The sequence below is a fragment of the Mercenaria mercenaria genome, chromosome 10 (assembly GCF_021730395.1).
Source record: "Mercenaria mercenaria strain notata chromosome 10, MADL_Memer_1, whole genome shotgun sequence".
In the NCBI taxonomy this organism is placed as follows: Eukaryota; Metazoa; Mollusca; class Bivalvia; order Venerida; family Veneridae; genus Mercenaria; species Mercenaria mercenaria.
In genome coordinates, this window is record NC_069370.1 from 36,882,698 (window position 1) to 36,902,580 (window position 19,883).

At 34.6% G+C, this 19,883-nt stretch overlaps 1 protein-coding gene across 1 annotated transcript; it reads right to left on the reverse strand.

Moving 5' to 3' along the window:
• Window positions 1–574: 574 nt before the first annotated feature.
• Window positions 575–1,666, reverse strand: LOC123560809 (toll-like receptor 4). The gene has a single exon (XM_045352966.2). The coding sequence runs from the start codon at window positions 1,664–1,666 to the stop codon at window positions 575–577; it is 1,092 nt and encodes a 363-aa protein (XP_045208901.2).
• Window positions 1,667–19,883: the final 18,217 nt, after the last annotated feature.

Here is a 19,883-nt window from a genome sequence, read left to right on the forward strand (position 1 = left end):
AGGGGAGGTAACTAGAGTCACGGATTGGGACTACCTATGGATATGCCGGATACTTATGGATATACTGGATACCTATGGTTATACCGTGTACATATGGATATATACCGGATACCTATAGATATACCCGGTACCTTTTAATATACCTGATACCTATGGATATACTTGTAACTTATGAATATATACCGAGTCAATCGGAAATATGTTAATTTCATAGGGTGAATTCATAACAACATTATAGCCTATATGTTCTGTATATTGTATGTGAATTCAGTTACAGAAACATATAAATCAACTTATCAATTGTTGTAATACCGAGATTTATTTCCATTAAACCTTCTCATTCATTTAACATATTGTCACAATCGATCGAGCAATTTCCCCATACTTTGAAACATTTTTGTGCTGAAACGCAATACCATCCTGTAATGGGTCTCTTTACACAAATGATATCTTAATACAACATGTTAATGAGTTCTTCAACAACACTATTTCAGACTGAAAAAGAGGTCAATTAATGCAAGTGGTCTCTCAACAGACGTGGTCTCTCGAACAAGTTTGACTGTAAATTTATACTTCATTGTATAAGATCCAGAGCAGATGTACACACATTTTCCCACGTTGTTTTCATTTTGTGTTCACCATTTTCTACAGTCCACAGTATTCTAACATTCCTTTGGTATAACTCTTTCATTGTTGTGGTCATAAGTTCTTGGTCAATATGCTCAATGAACATAAGAATGATTGGCTTCTGTTTTACGTAGGCCTGGTCAAGTTCATTTTGACAATAAGTACTTTGGCAGAAATTGTTCGAAGCAACAACTATCAAAACGGACGCTGTATCCAGACGCCTGTACGCTTCATTGTGCACGTAGAAACCAGGGCGGAAATGCCGGTCACCGGTACAGACTAATTCTCTATCTATACCCGTCATCAGCTGGAGATTTTCGTTTAGCTGATGTAGAATATATGTATAGACAAAGTCCTCATCGTCACTACTAAATGCAAGAAAGGCTGCAAATTCGTAATTGTTTTCGCCTTTTCGTAACAGATTTATAACATTTGCCCTGTTTTGTACTTTAGCTGCATGCTTTCTTCGTTTGTATACTATACAGAATGCAATGCCTAATATAAGAACGGTAACCCCAGTTGACACACTTGTGTAAATAACGAGTTTCTTTCTTTCACAAATCTTATTTACCTCTTCTACTGTTTTCTCATTTATACGTTCCGCCAAACCATTCTCATTGAAACACATTAAATTCTGTGATGTTACGTTGACAAGGTTTGTTGATACCAGCCAAGTAAGAAATTGTTTTGTTTCACATTTGGAACAGGATAAAGGGTTAAACTTCAAAATGACAGTGAAGTGGGAATCCTCTGTGGAATTTCTGTTTTGGATACTGTTTAAATTATCAATAGAGATTGGATCTAAAGTATGAATGTTATTCCCTTGCAGATTTAAAACTTGCAGCTTCTTCAGTGCTGTTAGGATGAAATGCACTTGGTCTAGTTTGTTGTCAGACAAGTTTATCACTTCGATTTCTCTGTTATTCTTGAACATTTTTGAAGGAATAGTTATTAATTCATTGCTTGACAAGTTAATATATTTCAAAACTTTAAGACGTGAAAACATATTCTCAAACAGTGAAATGTTCTCTCGTGCCATATTTATCAATTGATTCTTTGACATGTCGATTTTCTGGACATTTGGTATACAGGACGAAACATCTGGTAAAAATTCCAACTCGTTCTCGGAAAAATCAATGTGTTCAACAGAGGCAAAATGAAACTTTTCACATATAATTTTTGCATCTAGTCGTCTGAGATTATTTTCACGCACAATCAATTCCTTTATTAGGAAATGAGGATTTTGATCGATTTTTAAAGTACAATTTCTAATCCATACGGACGTTTCATAAGAAATTCACAGTCTCTGGTGACAAAAGTAGCTTAAAATCCTCCTCATAATCCCCAATTTCAGAATATTTAACACTGATGTTTGATATTATCAATTTTCCTGGAGGAACAGGCAACGTTTTCCTTGGAAGAACAATATAACTCGCATCAAAAGTCTTGATATGCTTTAAGTCATCTTGTTCTAAGTTTTTGGAAGACCACTTACCTATAGACATGTATGAAGCATTCATCACTTCCAAGTGTTTCAATCCTTTAAATAATGCTGTCATATTTATTTCGGTAACTTGCAAACCGCTAACATCTAAAAGCGATATTTTCTTCGACTGAAGAACTTGCACGAATTTTTCGTCAGCAACAAACGGACTATTATACAACGAACAATTTGATACAAGTAGTTTAGTTAATCGTGGTAATGTGTTAGATCCGTCCAGAGCTTGTACAAATTCATTCATTTTGAGCCTAAAGCTTCCACTCATGTCCAGTGTGTCCACGTTATCTAGTCCACAAAATGATTTAGAACAAATGTGAAGTTTAGATACTATGTGGAGCCTCAAGCTTTGTAATCCTTTCAGTCTACTAAAACAGTCATCTTGAAAAATGAAATAACGACGATTAACTGAGTCAGCACGTATATCTAAATGTTTTATGTTATCCCAGCCGCTAGATATGAAAGAGGTATTTGTTAGATTTGTATCGTGAATAAGTTCTAAATTCAAATGCACGTTCTTTACTCCATTAGGAATAGATTCTGGTAGGAAATTGCAAACCACAGTCACATTATCTTCTCTCTTACAATAATGTTCTGGTGGCTGGACAAATTCGGCGAATCCAAATTCATACCCCACATATGCCACAAACACTAAGTTTAAAAACATACTTTGCATTGTTTTCCTTCACATTTAACTTTCTGTCTCTTTCTAACCCTTAAATATTTCTTTCAAGGCTATTTGTTTGACACTACATGTTAAAAAGATATGTTAAATAACATAAATTGGTTGACTGAGTATACAAACAACCCGTGTGTGCATCTTTACACTTCGGTAGGTAAATTATAAATATTATTCCTTTATACCTCATTTAAATCGCACTTTTTTCACGTTATATAACACGTTATATTAAAAGTAGTTCGCAACAGACTGGATAACAGTTCAAAACAATACAATTCTAAAAACGGCGTAATATTATAATAATATAGATATTTGAATAAGATGTACACATATAAAACTAAATAAAAAGACATACTAATAATCAATGAAGTACAGAATTGCTATGATCAATATAGGTAAGTTGCAAGGTGCAGGCGAAGAACAAGCAAGTACTGATACAGAATCCATCGATAGTTACGTTTGTCACTCAGCGTGGTAATATATGACTTCGAACTAAGTAGTTATTTTATACGACTGCAGTCTTCCTTTCGATAAGAAACATCATGATTGCAAAGAAGTATAATTGCAGAAGTGCTGACTTACCCATCTACAACTAGTAAAGAATACATATACAGAAAATATGGATTTGGTAACTTTCTCTGACAATAACTCAATACTTCATTATTTTCAACTTAGGTCAAATCTCAGCTGCTGGGCTTTTGATGATCTTGTAAAAAGGACAACCTATTACCATCGTTGTTATGGATGTTTCTGAAAAAGTCATGCTATATACACTGTTGGCAATGCAAATATCGGACAAATATAATCTATTTGTTGTGATAACTGTATCATTCCGTGTGCAAGATATGTTTTCTAAATGGATATACCGGGTACCTATTGATATACCTGATATCTGATGGATACAACCGGTACCAAGGGATATACTGGATTCCTATGGATAAACCCGGTACCAATGGATATACCAGGTATCTACGGATATATCTGGTACTAATTAACTGATATGCCGATAACCTATATATGGATATACCGGTAACTTATGTTATCAGTTGGAAGTATGTTAATGTCATAGGATGAATTCATTACAACATTATAGCCTATATATTCTGTATACTGTAGGTGAATTCAGTTGCAGAAACATATATCAACTTATCAATTGTTGTAATAACAATAAATTGCAATGAAACCGTCAGTCTGAACACCAATTATGCAAACCCAACGTAGAATAGTCGCATGTGTTATTGTAGGCTGCACATGTTATTTACAAAGATTTATTTCCCTTACACCATCTAATTCGTCTAACATATTGTCTCAACCGATCGAGCAATTTCCGTCATATTTTGAAACGTTTTTGTGCTGAAACACAATACCATCCTTTGGAAAAAATTACAATACGTCTTGCGTTAAGAGACTACATATGGGAAGCACTGATGTGGGTTCAAGCCTCACTCGGGGCGTTGAATTCTTCATGTGAGGAAGCCATCCAGCTGGCTTACGGAAGGTCAGTGGTTCTACCCAGATGTCCTTTCGTGATGAAATAATGCACGGTTTTCTTCTACCATCAAAGCTGGATATGACCTATAATTGTGTCGGTGTGACCTAAAACCCAACAAAAACAAAAACAGAACATAAGGGAAGGGCAAAAATTGTATCGTTACACAAAAGGTACCTAATACAACATATTAATGTGTTCTTTAATAACACTATTTCGAACTGAAAAGTGGTCTATTAATGCAAGTGGTCTCTTAACAGACGCGGTCTCTCGAGCAAATTTGACTGTAAATTTATACTTCATTGTATAAGATCCAGAGCAGATGTACACACATTTCCCCACGTTGTTTTCATTTTGTGTTCACCATTTTCTACAGTCCACAGTATTCTAACATTCCTTTGGTATAACTCTTTCATTGTTGTAGTCATAATTTCTTGGTCAATATGCTCAATGAACATAAGAACAACTGGCTTCCTCTTGACGTAGGCCTGGTCAAGTTCATTTCGACAAAAAGCACTTTGGCAGAAATTGTCCGAAGCAACAACTATCATAACGGACGCTGTATCAAGGCACTTGTACGCTTCATTGTGCACGTAGAAGCCAGGGCGGAAATGCCGGTCACCGGTACAGACTAATTCTCTATCTATACCCGTGATCAGCTGGAGATTTTCGTTCAGCGAATGCAAAATATATGTATTCACAAAATCCTCATCGTCGTTACTATATGCAAGGAAGACTGCAAATTCGTAATAACCTTCGCCTTCTCGTAACAAATTTATAACATTTACCCTATTTTGTACTTTACTTGCATGTTTTCTTTTTATGTTAACCACCAACAATACAACGGAAGATAAAAGAACAAAAACACCTGCTGATACACTTGCTATAATGATATTTCCTTGTTTTTCACATATCTTTTCTACCTTACATAGTGTGTTTTCATTTACATGTTCTGATATTCCTTTCTCATTTGAACACATTAATTTTTGTGCAGTTACGCTAGAAAGCCAAGATATGAAAGTTTTTGTTTCACATTGAGAACAAGATAAAGGATTGCACTTCAAAATAATTGTGACTTGTTGACCAACCCTGAAATTTTCGTGCTGGACACTTTTTAAATTATTAATTGACAATGTATCCAAAGTGTGAATGTTGTTCCCTCGCAGGTTTATAACTTTGAGCGTCCTCAATCCCGTTAAGGTAAAGTGTACTTGGTCCAATTTGTTGCTTGAAAAATCAATTACTTCAATTTCACTGTTGCTCCTGAACATTTTAAAAGGAATTGTTATTAAGTCATTGCTTGACAAGTTAATATTTTTCAAAAATTTAAGCCGTGAAAACATATTTTCGAACACAGTATTACTCTCTCGTGCCATTTTTATCAACTGATTTTTTGATAAATTGATTTTCTGGAGATTTGGCATACAGGATAAAATATCTGGGTGTAGAAATTCGAGCTCATTCTCAGAAATATCAAATCTCTCAAAGGAAGAAAAATAAAATTCTTCACATATAATTTTTGAATCCAGTCTCCTTATATTATTTTGACGAATGATTAATTCTTTTGTAAACAACTGTGGATTTTGATCGATTTTTACAGTGCAATTTCTAATCCACACAGAAGTTAAATGAGGGGAAATTCCACTGATATTCAATGTCACTGGCGATAAAAACAGCATAATGTTATTATAGCGTTTTATATCTGAAAGATTAATAATGGCATTTGATACAGTAAGTTTTCCTGGCGGTAAGATAAGGACTTTCTTTCGAAGATCTGCATAACTTACGTCCACAGACTTAATGTGTTTTATGTCGTCTTGTTCTAGTTCTGTATGAATGAAATTACCAAACGAAATGTATGAGGCATTCATCACTTCCAAGTATTTCAATCTTTTGAATAATGCTGTCAAATTAACTTCTGCTACTTCCAAACCACTGACATCTAAATGCGATATTTTCTTCGATTGAAGAACTTCAATAAATCTGTCATCAACAACTACTCGATCATCTCTTAACAACGAACAGTTTGACAGAACTAGTTTAGTCAAACGAGGTAATTTGTCAGATCTGTTCAAAGCTGGTACTAATTCATTTATGTGGAACCTAATACTTCCACTCATATCCAAAATATTCACATTACCTAGTCCATAAAACGTTTCTGAGAGCAGTACCAGGCCACATGTAACGTGTAACCTCAATACTTGCAATTGTTTCAGTCTACTGAAGCAGTTATCTTGCAGATATAAGGTTCCATATGTACCAACTGGTGCAACACGTAGTTCTAACCGTTTTATCGTATTCCAATCACTGGATACGAAATTACTTTGATTTAACGCTGTGTCACTATCAAGTTTAAAGTCCAAGACCACGTTCGAAATTCCTTTAGGAATAGATTCTGGTATAAAATTGCAAATTACTTTCACATTATTTTCTCTCCTGCAGTTCTGTTCGGATAATGTGTCAGATTCAGCAGTTCCTAGACTATGCACTATAAATGCAATTAACAGCAAATTATGTGTAAACATCTTTATTACAGGTGTATATTTATACGTGTCGTTAGCAAACTGTCAAGTAATTCAATAAATACACAAAAATATATATATTCACCAATCGGAGAAGCCTAAATCTAAAATGGAAATTCCCTGAGCATAATTTGATTGTTGCCACATTTGTAGGAAGGACTCAGGTAAAATATGTATCAATGACAGGTATTGTCCGTGCGTCCGTCCGTCCGTCCAAAATTTGTGACGCGCCCAGCTTAAAAAGTATTTGAGTCTTTATTGTGAGAGAAAACAATCGCATGGGACCAGGTCTCGGCTGTAGAGAGGATGCGACAATACATTTACCTTTCTCACAGTTCAAAACCTGTACTACATTTGAGTATTTTAGGGCTTGAGCATTGTCATATAACAAATGGACATACTGGAAACCGGATTTTGGACGCACTTTTCACATATTTTGTTCGCACTTTTTTCAATAAAATCTCTGAAAAAGTTCCTTTGGAAGCAAATAATGCAAAGGTAAATGATAGCAGACTCGGTTTGATTGCTTGTTCATGAGAAATAATGGAATTGTGCAACACCTCTCAAAACCATATTCTTAAAGAAGCTACCAGAAACATTCTTCATTTTGGAACAGCATGACTGGCCCACAGTTTCTGAAGAAAATACCGTATAACATATTTTTGCTGTCAGTGTTCGGTTAGCAATACTTGGCCGTTTGGCATGTTTCAGAGCTCATATCCTATTATCAACTTTCCACTTTGGCTCATAGATTTGGACCATTGTCTCATCACCAGTTATGAGACTAACAAACATTTCGATAATTTTGGTACTTCTTCAGAAATTGCTCTGCCATTTGAACTCTCATACGTTTCTGCTCATCGGTGTGCAAATGGGGAATCCAGCGAGCACTTATCTTCCAAACCTTAAAAATGTTCTTCAGAATGAAGTGAGAAGATGCTAAACTAAAGTTTGTCATTTGTGCCAGCTGTCTGACATGAAACACGCATCTTTCTTATAAAAGACATGATCTTATCAATGTTAAATTTGGTAACTGCCGATCTGGGTCTTCCTGAATAAGGGGCGTCTTTGACTGATTGCAGAAACATTTATAAACTGTGAAAAAATGACATGTGTTTATCCCAGTGAACAAAAGATACTCAATCCCAACTTTTATATAATCCCTGATTTCAGCATCATTTTCTATTCGTTTTCTAGCCATTTTCAACGCAGTGTTAACAACAACGCATGAAAGCAATCGAAATTGCAAATGTGCCCAATCTGACTAAACTACTTGATCTTCTAGATTTGAGGATGACCTATTCACATTCATCCTTCTGTATATCTGGATTTCCGATATTGCTATTTCGCAAATCTATGTTTATTTGAACCAGTCTGACGACTCGTTGCAACAAGCATTTGGCTGAACCATCAAAATAGCGTCAAAAGTCACAGGGTGTGAAAAATGTGCAGAGACAGACCAGGGCTCGAACCAGGGACATCTCGCCTACAGGGCGAGTGCTATACCAACTGAGCTAAACGGCCGCCTGACGCATATACTCCCATTACACGACCAAGTCCGTATGGTACCTCTAAAACCATGACGGCACAGTCATGATATCGTCGTCAAAATAAGCATGTAAAATACAGGCGCAATATAGATTTTTTAAACTTATACCTTCACTTTCAAAATATTGAAAGCAAGGCTCTGATTGGTTAGCAGAAAGGTCGTCAGAACGAGTCTGTCAATTTTACGTCTTCAGATCCAATGCGTAGTGTTAATTGGAGATGTATTTTAGTCTAATAAATCAGCCGCTTTGTGTATTTCAATCATTTTTTGTGCACAATGTACATTGTGTACAGTGGGTTTGCAAAAGATTTCGACCACTCCTCGTAATCAAGCTTTTTCAACGCCTAAAACATTTTAAAGCTGTAACTTTTAGCCATACTGAAACAAATGCAACATTTTTACAGTTGTATGTTTACAACTGTGTCTAACTTTCATAACTCAAATTGTTTTTCAGTCGTTTTACCTGTACGAAATTTTACAGCTGTGAAAGGCCTGTATTTATGTTCAAAATTACAGTCATGGTTATTTCGAATTCACACCTGTAGATTTTATACAACAACAATGAGTTTACAGCCGTAGATTTCAATTTACAGCTGTAAAACGACTCTAAAACAGGTCGAAATATGCAAATGAGATACAGCTGTAATAAAACTTACATATACTTAGATATATTACAGGTGTTGAAAAAGAGGGCATTATTTGAAGGGACGAAAGCAGAGGTACTAAAAGTTTTAGGATGAATAGTAATTCCCTAGAAAGGGTAGCAATTACTACAAAAATGGCAAAATAAATAATGTAGTAAGTAAATAACAAAATGTTTTCTGTTTACAGTTTAGCAATTGCAAAATTCAAGAGCATAAAATATGTTTATAAAACGTTCTTTGTCATGAAAACATATGACAAAGAAAGTCATAATTAAAGTCATTATGACCTTTAAACTCATCAGCTTCAAATATAGTGTAAATAGTTAATATATGTACTTAAACATGTCCTTTTACAACTAAATTAGAAAATAAAACATTTGCACTTATTCTATAACGGTTAAAATTCCAATATTGTAGAGAATGTGTTGTCTCTGTGAATTTTTGTTATATCCCGCCAAAATGCATTAAAGATGGCTGGCAATACTCAACTTACAGGTCTTTTACAGCTGTAATTTCAAAATACAGGTCTTTTACAGACGTTTTACAATTATAAAACAGGTCCTATATTCGTACAGGTACTGCTGTAAAATGAAATCTACAACTTTAAAATTTATATTAGAAGGAATTTACTGATCTTAATCTTTTGTTATGGGCCTTTTCTGACATTTAAGCTTTTGATGCCCTCTATCCTAGGGCTAAAATAACAATCCAAGGCTAATTAAAAAACTGCAAGAAATATACCTGTCGACAAGCACTTTCGAGCACTTTTATCTCTTTTGAAATTTTGTTTGAATAGGTTTAACGTCGAACCGAGACAGTTATATATCATCTCGCGACTGTCCAGCTTAGATGGCGGAGGAATACACCATTCATCAAGGGTGGACACCTGGTATAACCACCGAACTTCTTTAAGTCAGTTGGTGACTTATATGAAGAATTTAACGACAGTGAGGATCAAACCTACATCAGTGAGAGGCAAGTGATTTTGAAGTCAGCAACCTTAACCACTCGGCGACGGGGGTTCTTTCAGTTGCCCATAGTCAGGCAGTATTTTTGAAAATACTCTAATGGTAAAACATACATAATATTTATCATCTAAAATAAATGCCTTTACCCAACTAATTTAGTCAGTAATCATGGATTAGAAATTTAATTTATGAAATAAGATAGTTTGCAAACACATTCAACACCTTGTGGAAACCATTACGCTGGCTTACGGAAGGTCAGTAGATCTACCCTTGTGCCCGCTAGTGATGCGAAAGAGCCGCTTTGTGTATTTCAATTATATTTATACACAATGTACAGTGATACTAATAAACTTTGATAATGTGGCAGTTGAGTCCAGTTCAGGGGTGTTCGAAGATAATCCGTCATAGATCCATTGTAAAGCAAATATTGGATTTACCTGAATTGAAGAATAAACAGTGTCGATTGTATTGAGGTCAACTGCCACATTATCAAAGTTTATTAGTAAGCAGTCATCCTTTCTTATCCACAGTGTAGAAACAGTGAACAACCCAAACGGAAATAGCGATGTGATTATACGACATACACAGTATCTGGGTTTACACGCCGCTGCTATTTTCATTTATTTTTACACTATAGTGGAGTTTAGGCGTCTTTATCTGTAAGTAGTCAATAGATTATACATTGAAGAGATAATTCGTCTTAGATTTCATCAGTATGTGTGTTAAGTACCGTCGTTATGCTACCGTAATCAAAAGTAATCACCGATTTCTGTTGAAACTTCAGAAAGTGTCACACGAATAAACAAAGTTTTCCCTTCTAGTTGATAATGGACGTATATAAGATTCATATTAAAGAAGTCCTGCATTGTCAATAAATTGTTCTTAAACTCATACGTTACAAGGTATTTATCATTTGCGGAGAAATAAACCGATTTCTGTAGTCAATGTGTCATTTCATATTGAACGATTTATTGAAAACTGTCCACAATGATGTGAACGATTTGTTGCGATTTTATTGAAAATTTATAGCGATTAACTGGGAATGATTATAGTAATTATTTTTCATTTAACTGTCGAAACTGGAGAGATTTTGTAGACAGTGCCAGTGATATTGGACGTGAAAGAATTTAAAACATTTATCATGCAGTTTTAGCAAATACAAATGTACATACAATAACTAATTTGTGCAATATGTGTTTGAAACTTGGCAGCTGTTTGGTTTGAGTGACAATTATTCATGATTATGTTGGGTATAGTTTAGATATAGTTATAGTTTACTAAATATGTAAGAACAAAATCACAATTAGATTTTTCGGCCATCTAGTTCACTTTATTTTATTGTTCATTACAATCTTACCGGTAATAATTCTATCAACAGTCAACAGGCGACTGATTGAAATGTTTAAACTGCGGATACATTTTCTGTGCTTTAAGTCCATTGCCTTTCATAATTTTTTGTTATGAGACAGTATTTTGTGTGTTTGTCATCAGGCTATTTGTTTTGGGATGAGGGCTTAGTGGCTTTCTTTTTCTTCCCGGGTTAATCTTTTTAACACATGTTTTAGGTTGAGGGCTATAAATAAGTGGCATTCTTTCTCTTCCTAGGTTAATATTTTTGTCAAATGACGGAAACACGCAATGTAAACGCTGGCACTACCTCATTCTCGTGTAATATAGCCTTCATTATGAGTGGTATTACAACATATACATCATGCTTAGCATTTTAAAAATCTAAGTAATTTTAAAACACTTTCTCAACTTTTTTCCTTTTCTCATGTTATTCTGACTAAACAGCTTTTGTTCGAGTGTTGTTAATTTAGACTGCATAACTTGCCTAAGCGGGGCCTCCGTGGCAGAATGGTTAAGGTCGCTGACTTCAAATCACTTGCCCCTCATCGATGTGAGCCTCACTCGGGACGTTGAATTCTTCATGTGAAGAAGCCATCCAGCTGGCTTACGGAAAGTCGGTGATTCTACCCAGGTGCCTGCTCGTGATGAAATAATGCACGGAGGGGCACCTGGGGCCTTCCTCCACTATTAAAGCTGAAAACTCGCCATATGACCTATCATATGTCGGTGCGACGTTAAGCCAAAAAAAAAACTTGCCTAAGCCTTATTTTTCACTTTAAACATATTTTATTCCCAGTAATACATGTACAGATTAAATACATACATCGTAGTTTGAACAAGATAATTAGGAAAGGATAAGAACGAAACACACAATCTTACAGAATTCTTCTCCTTAATGTTTTTTTTTTCGAGTGTCATTATTTTAAATTTGGATTGCTAAACTTGCTTAAGCCTCTGTATTCGTTTGCTGAGCACAATTATTATTTGGTACTTTTTTCAAGGGCGATTTTAATTTACTAGCGGATTCATTTTTATTTTTATTGTTGTTTTTTCTTTAATTGGTATCATCATTATATTGCTATTGTTAACTTCTTTTGGGATTACTTGAAAATCTTTTGTGAATAAAACTTTCTTATTTTCAAAGTTGTCGTGTGTTTCGATTTGAATTTGTATGTTTTGAATAAAGTTGTGTTTAATTATGTTTTCAAAGTCTGGTGTCGTTTCTTTGCAATAATAACACTAATATTGCTTCATTGTACCTAAAACAGACAGAAATCAGAATTTAATCGTAATTTGTAATAACAATCTGCCGTTCAATATGGACAAAATCGTATTAAATATTTGCAATAAGTAGTACAATATTGTGTGTAAAATCGAAATAAGTCGTTCACTATCATTTCAATAAGGCGTACAATACAATACAATACACAGCACCGCAAATTTGTGTTTAAAACGAAATAAAGGATGAATTAAGGTTGAAATCGTTATCAACGAAAAAGAAAATACACTAAATTCTTATAATGTGACATGCATTCAGAAAATTTGCTTAATTTTTGATAAAACTAATTCAATGTTGGTATGCATGATCTAAACATTCACCGTGTAATCAACTGATTTCACCTTACCTACCGCTCATGTAAGTCATTCTGGACTTATATTGACTGGGAAAATTTTGAAACATGCCTACGAAACACATCTCAAGGAATAAACATACCTTTATTTGACAATTATCCAAATATCAATCGAAAAAGTTAGACCACGTTTATCATATTTCAACAAATGATTGAAATCACATCGCTATTTCCGTTATGGTTGTTCAATCGTTTCTACACTGTGTTATCGGTTTTATACAGGTAAAACTCGTAATATTCAAGTATACAGTGGGTTTGCAAAAGATTTCGACCACTCCTCGTAATCAACCTTTTTCAACGCCTAGAACATTTTTAGTAAACAGCTGTAACTTAAAGCCATACTGAAACCTTTAACTGTTTTCATGTATATAATTGTATGTTTTATAGCTGTGTCTAACTTGCATAACTCGAATTGTTTTTCAGTCGTTTTACAGCTGTAAAATAAAATCTACAACTTTAAAATTTATATCAGAGGGAATTAACTGATCATAGTCTTGTGTTATGGGCCTTTCCTAACAATTAAACTTTTGATGCCACCTTCTCAGGGCTAAAATTAACTATCCAAAGCTAATCATAAAAGAGCGAGAAATAATAAATTGTACCTGTCGACCATCGCGTAATTTCGGGCACTTTTTTCTCTTTAAACTTATAGTGAATTTTTTTGGTTTTTGATAAGTTTAACATCGAACCAAAACAATTATAGATCATATTGCGACTATCCAGCTTGGATGACGGAGGAAAAACCTTATATACCCCTCAGTGCACGATTTCATCACGGGCGGACACCTGGGTAGAACCACCGACCTTCTGTAAGTCAGCTGGGTGGCTTATATGAAGAATTCAACGCCCCGAGTGAAAGTCGAACCCAAATCGGTGAGGGGCAAGTGATTTGAAGTCAGCAACCTTAACCACTCGGCCACGGAGGTCCTTTCAGTTCCCCATAGGCTGGCACAGTTCCTGAAAATACTCTTTTGGTAAAACATACATAATATTCATCACCAAAAATGCATTTACCGTACTAATTTTTGTCAGTAATTATGGATTAGAAATTTAATTTATGAAATTAGATAGTTAGAAAATACATTCAACACCTTGAGGAAGCCATCCAGCTGGCTTACGGAAGGTCGCTCGTGATGAAATAATGCACGAAGGAGCACATAGGATCTTCCTCCACTATCAAATGTGAAAGGTCGCCATATGACCTATAATTGTGTTTGTTTCTTTGTTTGTAAGTGTATTTATAGTCGCCACCGGTAACCTTTATGGCGGCTTCTCCAGAAGACTCACGACCCCTTGTTTCGTAGTAAGACAGTGTAACTACTGGACCACTGTTGATAAAACATAGAAGACCAGTTGAAAACATCAGTCAGTAACCCTGTGATTTAATTTTTTTTTAAAAATGAATAAATAAAAACAGGTATTTTACAATTGCAAATGTTCATACAGGTATAATAATAAATATACATCAAATACACCAGAAAGTTAGATTAATCATAAAATATTTCTTTCAAAACTACCCGTTTAAATCAAAATGTGGTAAAAGTATATCTTCAGTAGATATGTAAATTTTGTTATATTGTTATAAAATATTCGTGTTATACAATATACGTTATTTATGAGTAATTCTGTACGCCCAGATTCTGCTGAGGCTAGTTATTCGGGACTCTTTAGTATTGGGGGTGGTTTCAACTTAGATTCTTCTAAGAGACAAGCGGCTTCAGAATTTTCAAAATCGGTGCAAACAAAAACTATCACAATAGGGGCAGCTCCGCCGGCAAATGGGGATGCAATGACTTGGGCTTCAGAAGTTAAAACAAGTCCAGTCCCTACCAGTTATAAATTAGCGTCAATTGAATCACTTTTCACAGACGAATACATGAAAATGCTTAACATTGATCATTCTCGTGTTCGAAAGAACATCGAAAATCAAAAATACAGATATTGCCAATTTCTCCAAGTCAATGGTCAGGTTGAGTCCTGTAGAGAGTTAGCTCCAGGTATAACACTAGAACGCACTATGTTGCAAACAGCCACCATCAACAAAAGTGTTGTATCAATCTCGGACTGCCTTGAACAGTGCTCGCAAAATGTTAATTGTGTGGCAATGTCTTATTGTGTTACATGTTCAAGTAACGTCACCGAATACAAAACATGTTACATGTTTAAAGAAATGAATTCTTCAAGATATAATGCATCAAGGGCCTGGCACAATTGTCTAGCAAAGTTACATCTTTGCGGATAAGGTCAGCTATTCCATAGAATTTGTTAACACGGCCATCGTTGGGGTTGCTCGTGGATTTGAGGATGATAACGACAAAAAAGCCAACATGTCAAGATGTAAAGAACTGTGTAGGAAGGATGCCTTCTGCATGGCATATACTGATTGCGACTGTACAGATAAAGTTTCAAGTTGTCAGTTGTACAGTGAAGGTCAGGTTAAAGGACTATACTTTGAATCAGGCACAAAATCCAGTTTCATTTCGAGTCGATTTTACGGTCTCCAGTCGACAACAACGTCACCAAGTACCTATTCACCTGACAAACAAAAATAGTTATCAGTAATTGCAGTGGCTGATTAATGTGCTAATCTATCATGTACTTATTGTGTTAATTTTATTTGAGATCAATATCTTCTAAAATCAATCAAGCAAATAAATCTGAAAATAAACTTCTTTATGCATCATATGTAAATCGCACATTACAGTTTACGAAATGTATGATGTTATTATTTTGTTTAGTATTTCGCCTGTTATTTTTATCACCAACGTTTTATATTGAACTAAACATTACATAAACCTTCTTTAACTTGCTTATCAACCACCAAGCAGTCTATGTACGTTTAACGTTTTTGATTCATTAAAACAACATCTTCCGTTGATTTCTATGATACGAACGTGTCTTATTTCTTTAGCCCATTACAGTTTCCAAAAGAACATATGGCGTACTTAATTACCCTAAAAGGGTAGCTTTTATGTTTGTAAATAGTTCTGTTTTTGTTGTTGTTGTTGTTGTTGTTTTTGCTTTATTTGATACTGACGATAACTTTTCCCTCAAATATCTTATACGATGATTTCTTTTACACGGACAAACTTAAACTTTACTGTGGAAACACGTTCAACTCTCGGGTGTCCAACCTCTGCTTAATTGCATGAATTTGATTCAGATCGAATTCAATTAAAGTTCAAGGTGCCGCCAAACTACCGACAAAGGCATTATATTTCTTTCACCTTCTTAAACATCAATACTACAGTTATTTTACACATACAAATATATAACATAAATATTATGTTTTTTTCTCTTAAAATATGATTATACTTTGATTGTCAATGTACAAGTAATCTGTAACGACAACTCTTAATCGAGTTAATTAATGACCCCATGCTTGTTTCCCTTTCATTTTGTTAATATCATTAAACGAGATATGCATCATCACTTCAGTAAATAAAATCAATACTAGTACAACACATTTTCATTCACTGTCTTCATAAACTATTTAAAGATACACTCTAAGTTGGGAATTACCAAGTTTTTTTGAAGTACATGGTTAAAACAATGAAATAATAGGCTATTGTTAAAACGTTACAATTTCCCTTTGCCCATCTTATCGGTTAAATGTATTTTAGTACCCTATTGGAGGAGACAACTTATGGTTTGCCCCCGTCTGTCCGTCCGTCCGTCATTTCGTCAGTTTCACACAGTGGAGTCCTGCGATACCTTTAAAAGTACAAGATATTTTTCATGAAACTTGGTAGTTTTTGTTTCTAATCTGTCTAAAAAATGCGAAATCAAGAAAAAAACATGTCCGAGTCGGTCCGCCTCGGCAATAGAAATTTCCTATCTTCTTCATCAATACACCATGGAGGAGTTCGTTCTTACCACTGTTAAATTTTAAGCTTTATGATTAAGGCAGTTTACCTCCGGTACCCTAATTCAGAGGATTTTCTATTTTAATGAAAAAATAGTAAAAACAACAAATTCGCATGTGTAAAAGTCTTACGTAACATACAATCTGTCAATATCTCAGTTGCAAATATAGCAATAATATCCTGATGCATTTCTAAAGGAATGTTCTTTTCCTTTCTTTTGTTGTACGATCTGAAGATCAGTGCCTTTAAGTTATGTTTATCAATTATTTTCAAATATTCAGTTTTGAGAGCTTTTAATGTGACCTTAAAATATATAATAAGATGTATATGTTGATAATATTCAAAACGTACAAAATAAGGTTTTGTCAAACACTTACTATCGATCCGAAACACATATTGTGTGTTGTTTTAATTTCGTAATTACCATCATTCTCTAAAGTCCAGATTATGCTAGCACTTGCTTTTGGATAATTCTTTCATTATTGGTAACAGTGCCATATATTATTCGGAAATAAACTCAATAAACAGCAAAACAACTGGTTTATTCATGTTATAAACCTGAACATGTTCATTTCAGAATTGAGCATTGCGACAGAATTTGTTGGGGGTAATCATTGCAATAACGGTTGCTGTATCTATGCATCTGAACGATTAATTGTTAACATGGGATTCAGGACGGAAATGCCGGCCACCGTTGCAAAATACTTCCCTACTATACCCGTCATCAATTAGAGATTTTCGTTCAGCTGATGTAGAAAATATTTGTTTACACGGTCTCCACCATCGTTACTTAATGCAAGAAAGACCGCAAAGTAACTGTTTTCGCGTTTTCGTTACAAGTTTATAAAGTCTACACTGTTTTGTATATTACTTGCATGTTGTTTTTTTTTTGCATACAAACTAAATTATTAACGAAAGATAACTCCAGCTGAAACACTGGTTAAATAATATTTGTTTTTCTTTCACATCATTATCTTCTCTATCTTATCGAGTGTGTTTTCATAACCGTTTTCGTTAGAACACATTAAATGCTATTAAGACAAAAATTGTTGATATCAGACAAGAAAGAAAAATCTTTGTTTTACATTTCAAATAAGAAATGCACTGCACGTCAGAACAGTTGCCACATATATGTTGCCTGCTACACTGCAATATCGACATGTCTGTCATGGCATCCTTACATTAATGATCACGAACGCAGTTCAGAATCAAAGTAAAGGTGTCCGCATTAAAATATTACAACGACGGATGCCATGACATAACACAAAAACTAACTGGGTTACATAAGCTAATCGAAATAATTTTAAGATATAAATGAATATGTTGCAATGTGATTTTCATTATATTTATGTTACAATGTATAATATACAAAAGATTTCAGCAAAATCGTGAAGCTTTCGTATACCACATATACAACTGAATATGTTAATTACAAACATTTCAAAGGCTTATGCCATCTTAAGTATATATAAAACATCTATTTTCATAATATGAGATTAATTATATAAACTCTGATATTACATATGTATCACATTTGCCCTAAATATAAAATAAAGTTTGTGTTTCCCCAGATGGTACATGGTGGAGCAAGACCCCAGATGCCCCTGCGATCATACTTTCAGGCACGAGCGGGTTCCTGGGCTGAACCATCCATCTTCCGTAAGCAAGCTAGACGGCCTCCTCATACATGTATATCGTATTGATACTTATCTATATATACACAAAATCTAATTCTAACACATATATTTTACAGAACATATTAATGTATCAGATCCAAAATAGACAAACAAACATTTTCCCATGTCGTTTTCATCGTGTATTCGCCATTTTCTACCGTCCACAATATTCTAACATTCTTTTGGTATAACTCTTTCATTGTTGGGATCATAACTTCTGTGTCAATATGCTCAATGAACATGAGAAAAATTGGCTTCCTCTTCACGTAGGCCTGGTCAAGTTCATTTCGACAAAAATTACTTTGGCAGAAATTGCCAGAAGCAACAACTATCATGACGGAAGCTGTATCCAGACGCCTGTACGCTTCATTGTGCACGTAGAAGCCAGGGCGGAAATGCCGGTCACCGGTACAGACTAATTCTCTATCTATACCCGTAATCAGTTAGAGATTTTCGTTCAGCGAATGCAAAATATATGTATTCACAAAATCTTCATCGTCGTTACTATATGCAAGAAAGGCTGCAAATTCGTGATTATCTTCGTCTTTTCGTAATAAATTTATAGCATTTTCCCTATTTAGTACTTTACTTGCATGTTTTCTTTGTATGTAAACCACCAAGAATACAACGGATGATAAAAGAACAAGAACACCAGCTGATACACTTGCTATGATGATATTTCTTTGTCTTTCACATATCTTTTCTACCTTATATAGTGTGTTTTCATTTACATATTCTGATACACCTTTCTCATTTGAACACACTAATGATTGTGCAGTTACATTACACAGTTTTGTTGACAAAAGCCAAGATATGAAAGGCTGAGTTTCACATTTAGAACAGGATAGGGGATTCGACTTCAAAATAACGGTGCCTTGTGGATCAACCGTGACATTTTCGTGTCGGACACTTTTTAAATTATTAATTGACAATGCATCCAAAGTGTGAATGTTGTTTCCTTGCAAGTATATAACTTCAAGCTTCCTCAATCCCATTAAGGTAAAATGGACTTGGTCCAACCTGTTGTTGGAAAAATCAATTACTTCAATTTCAGGGTTGCTCCTAAACATTTTTAAAGGAATCGTTATTAAGTCATTGTTTGACAAGTTAATATCTTTCAAAAATTTAAGACGTGAAAACATATTTTCGAACACAGTATTACTCTCTCGAGCCATTTTTATCAACTGATTACTTGATAAATCGATTTTCTGGAGATTCGGCATACAGGATAAAAAATATGGGTGTAGAAATTCTAACTGATTCTGAGATATATCTTTGCGCTCAAAAGAAGAAAAATGAAACCTGTCGCATATAAGTATTATATCGAGACGTCTTAGATTATTCTGACGAATAATTAATTCCTTTGATAACAAATGAGGATTTT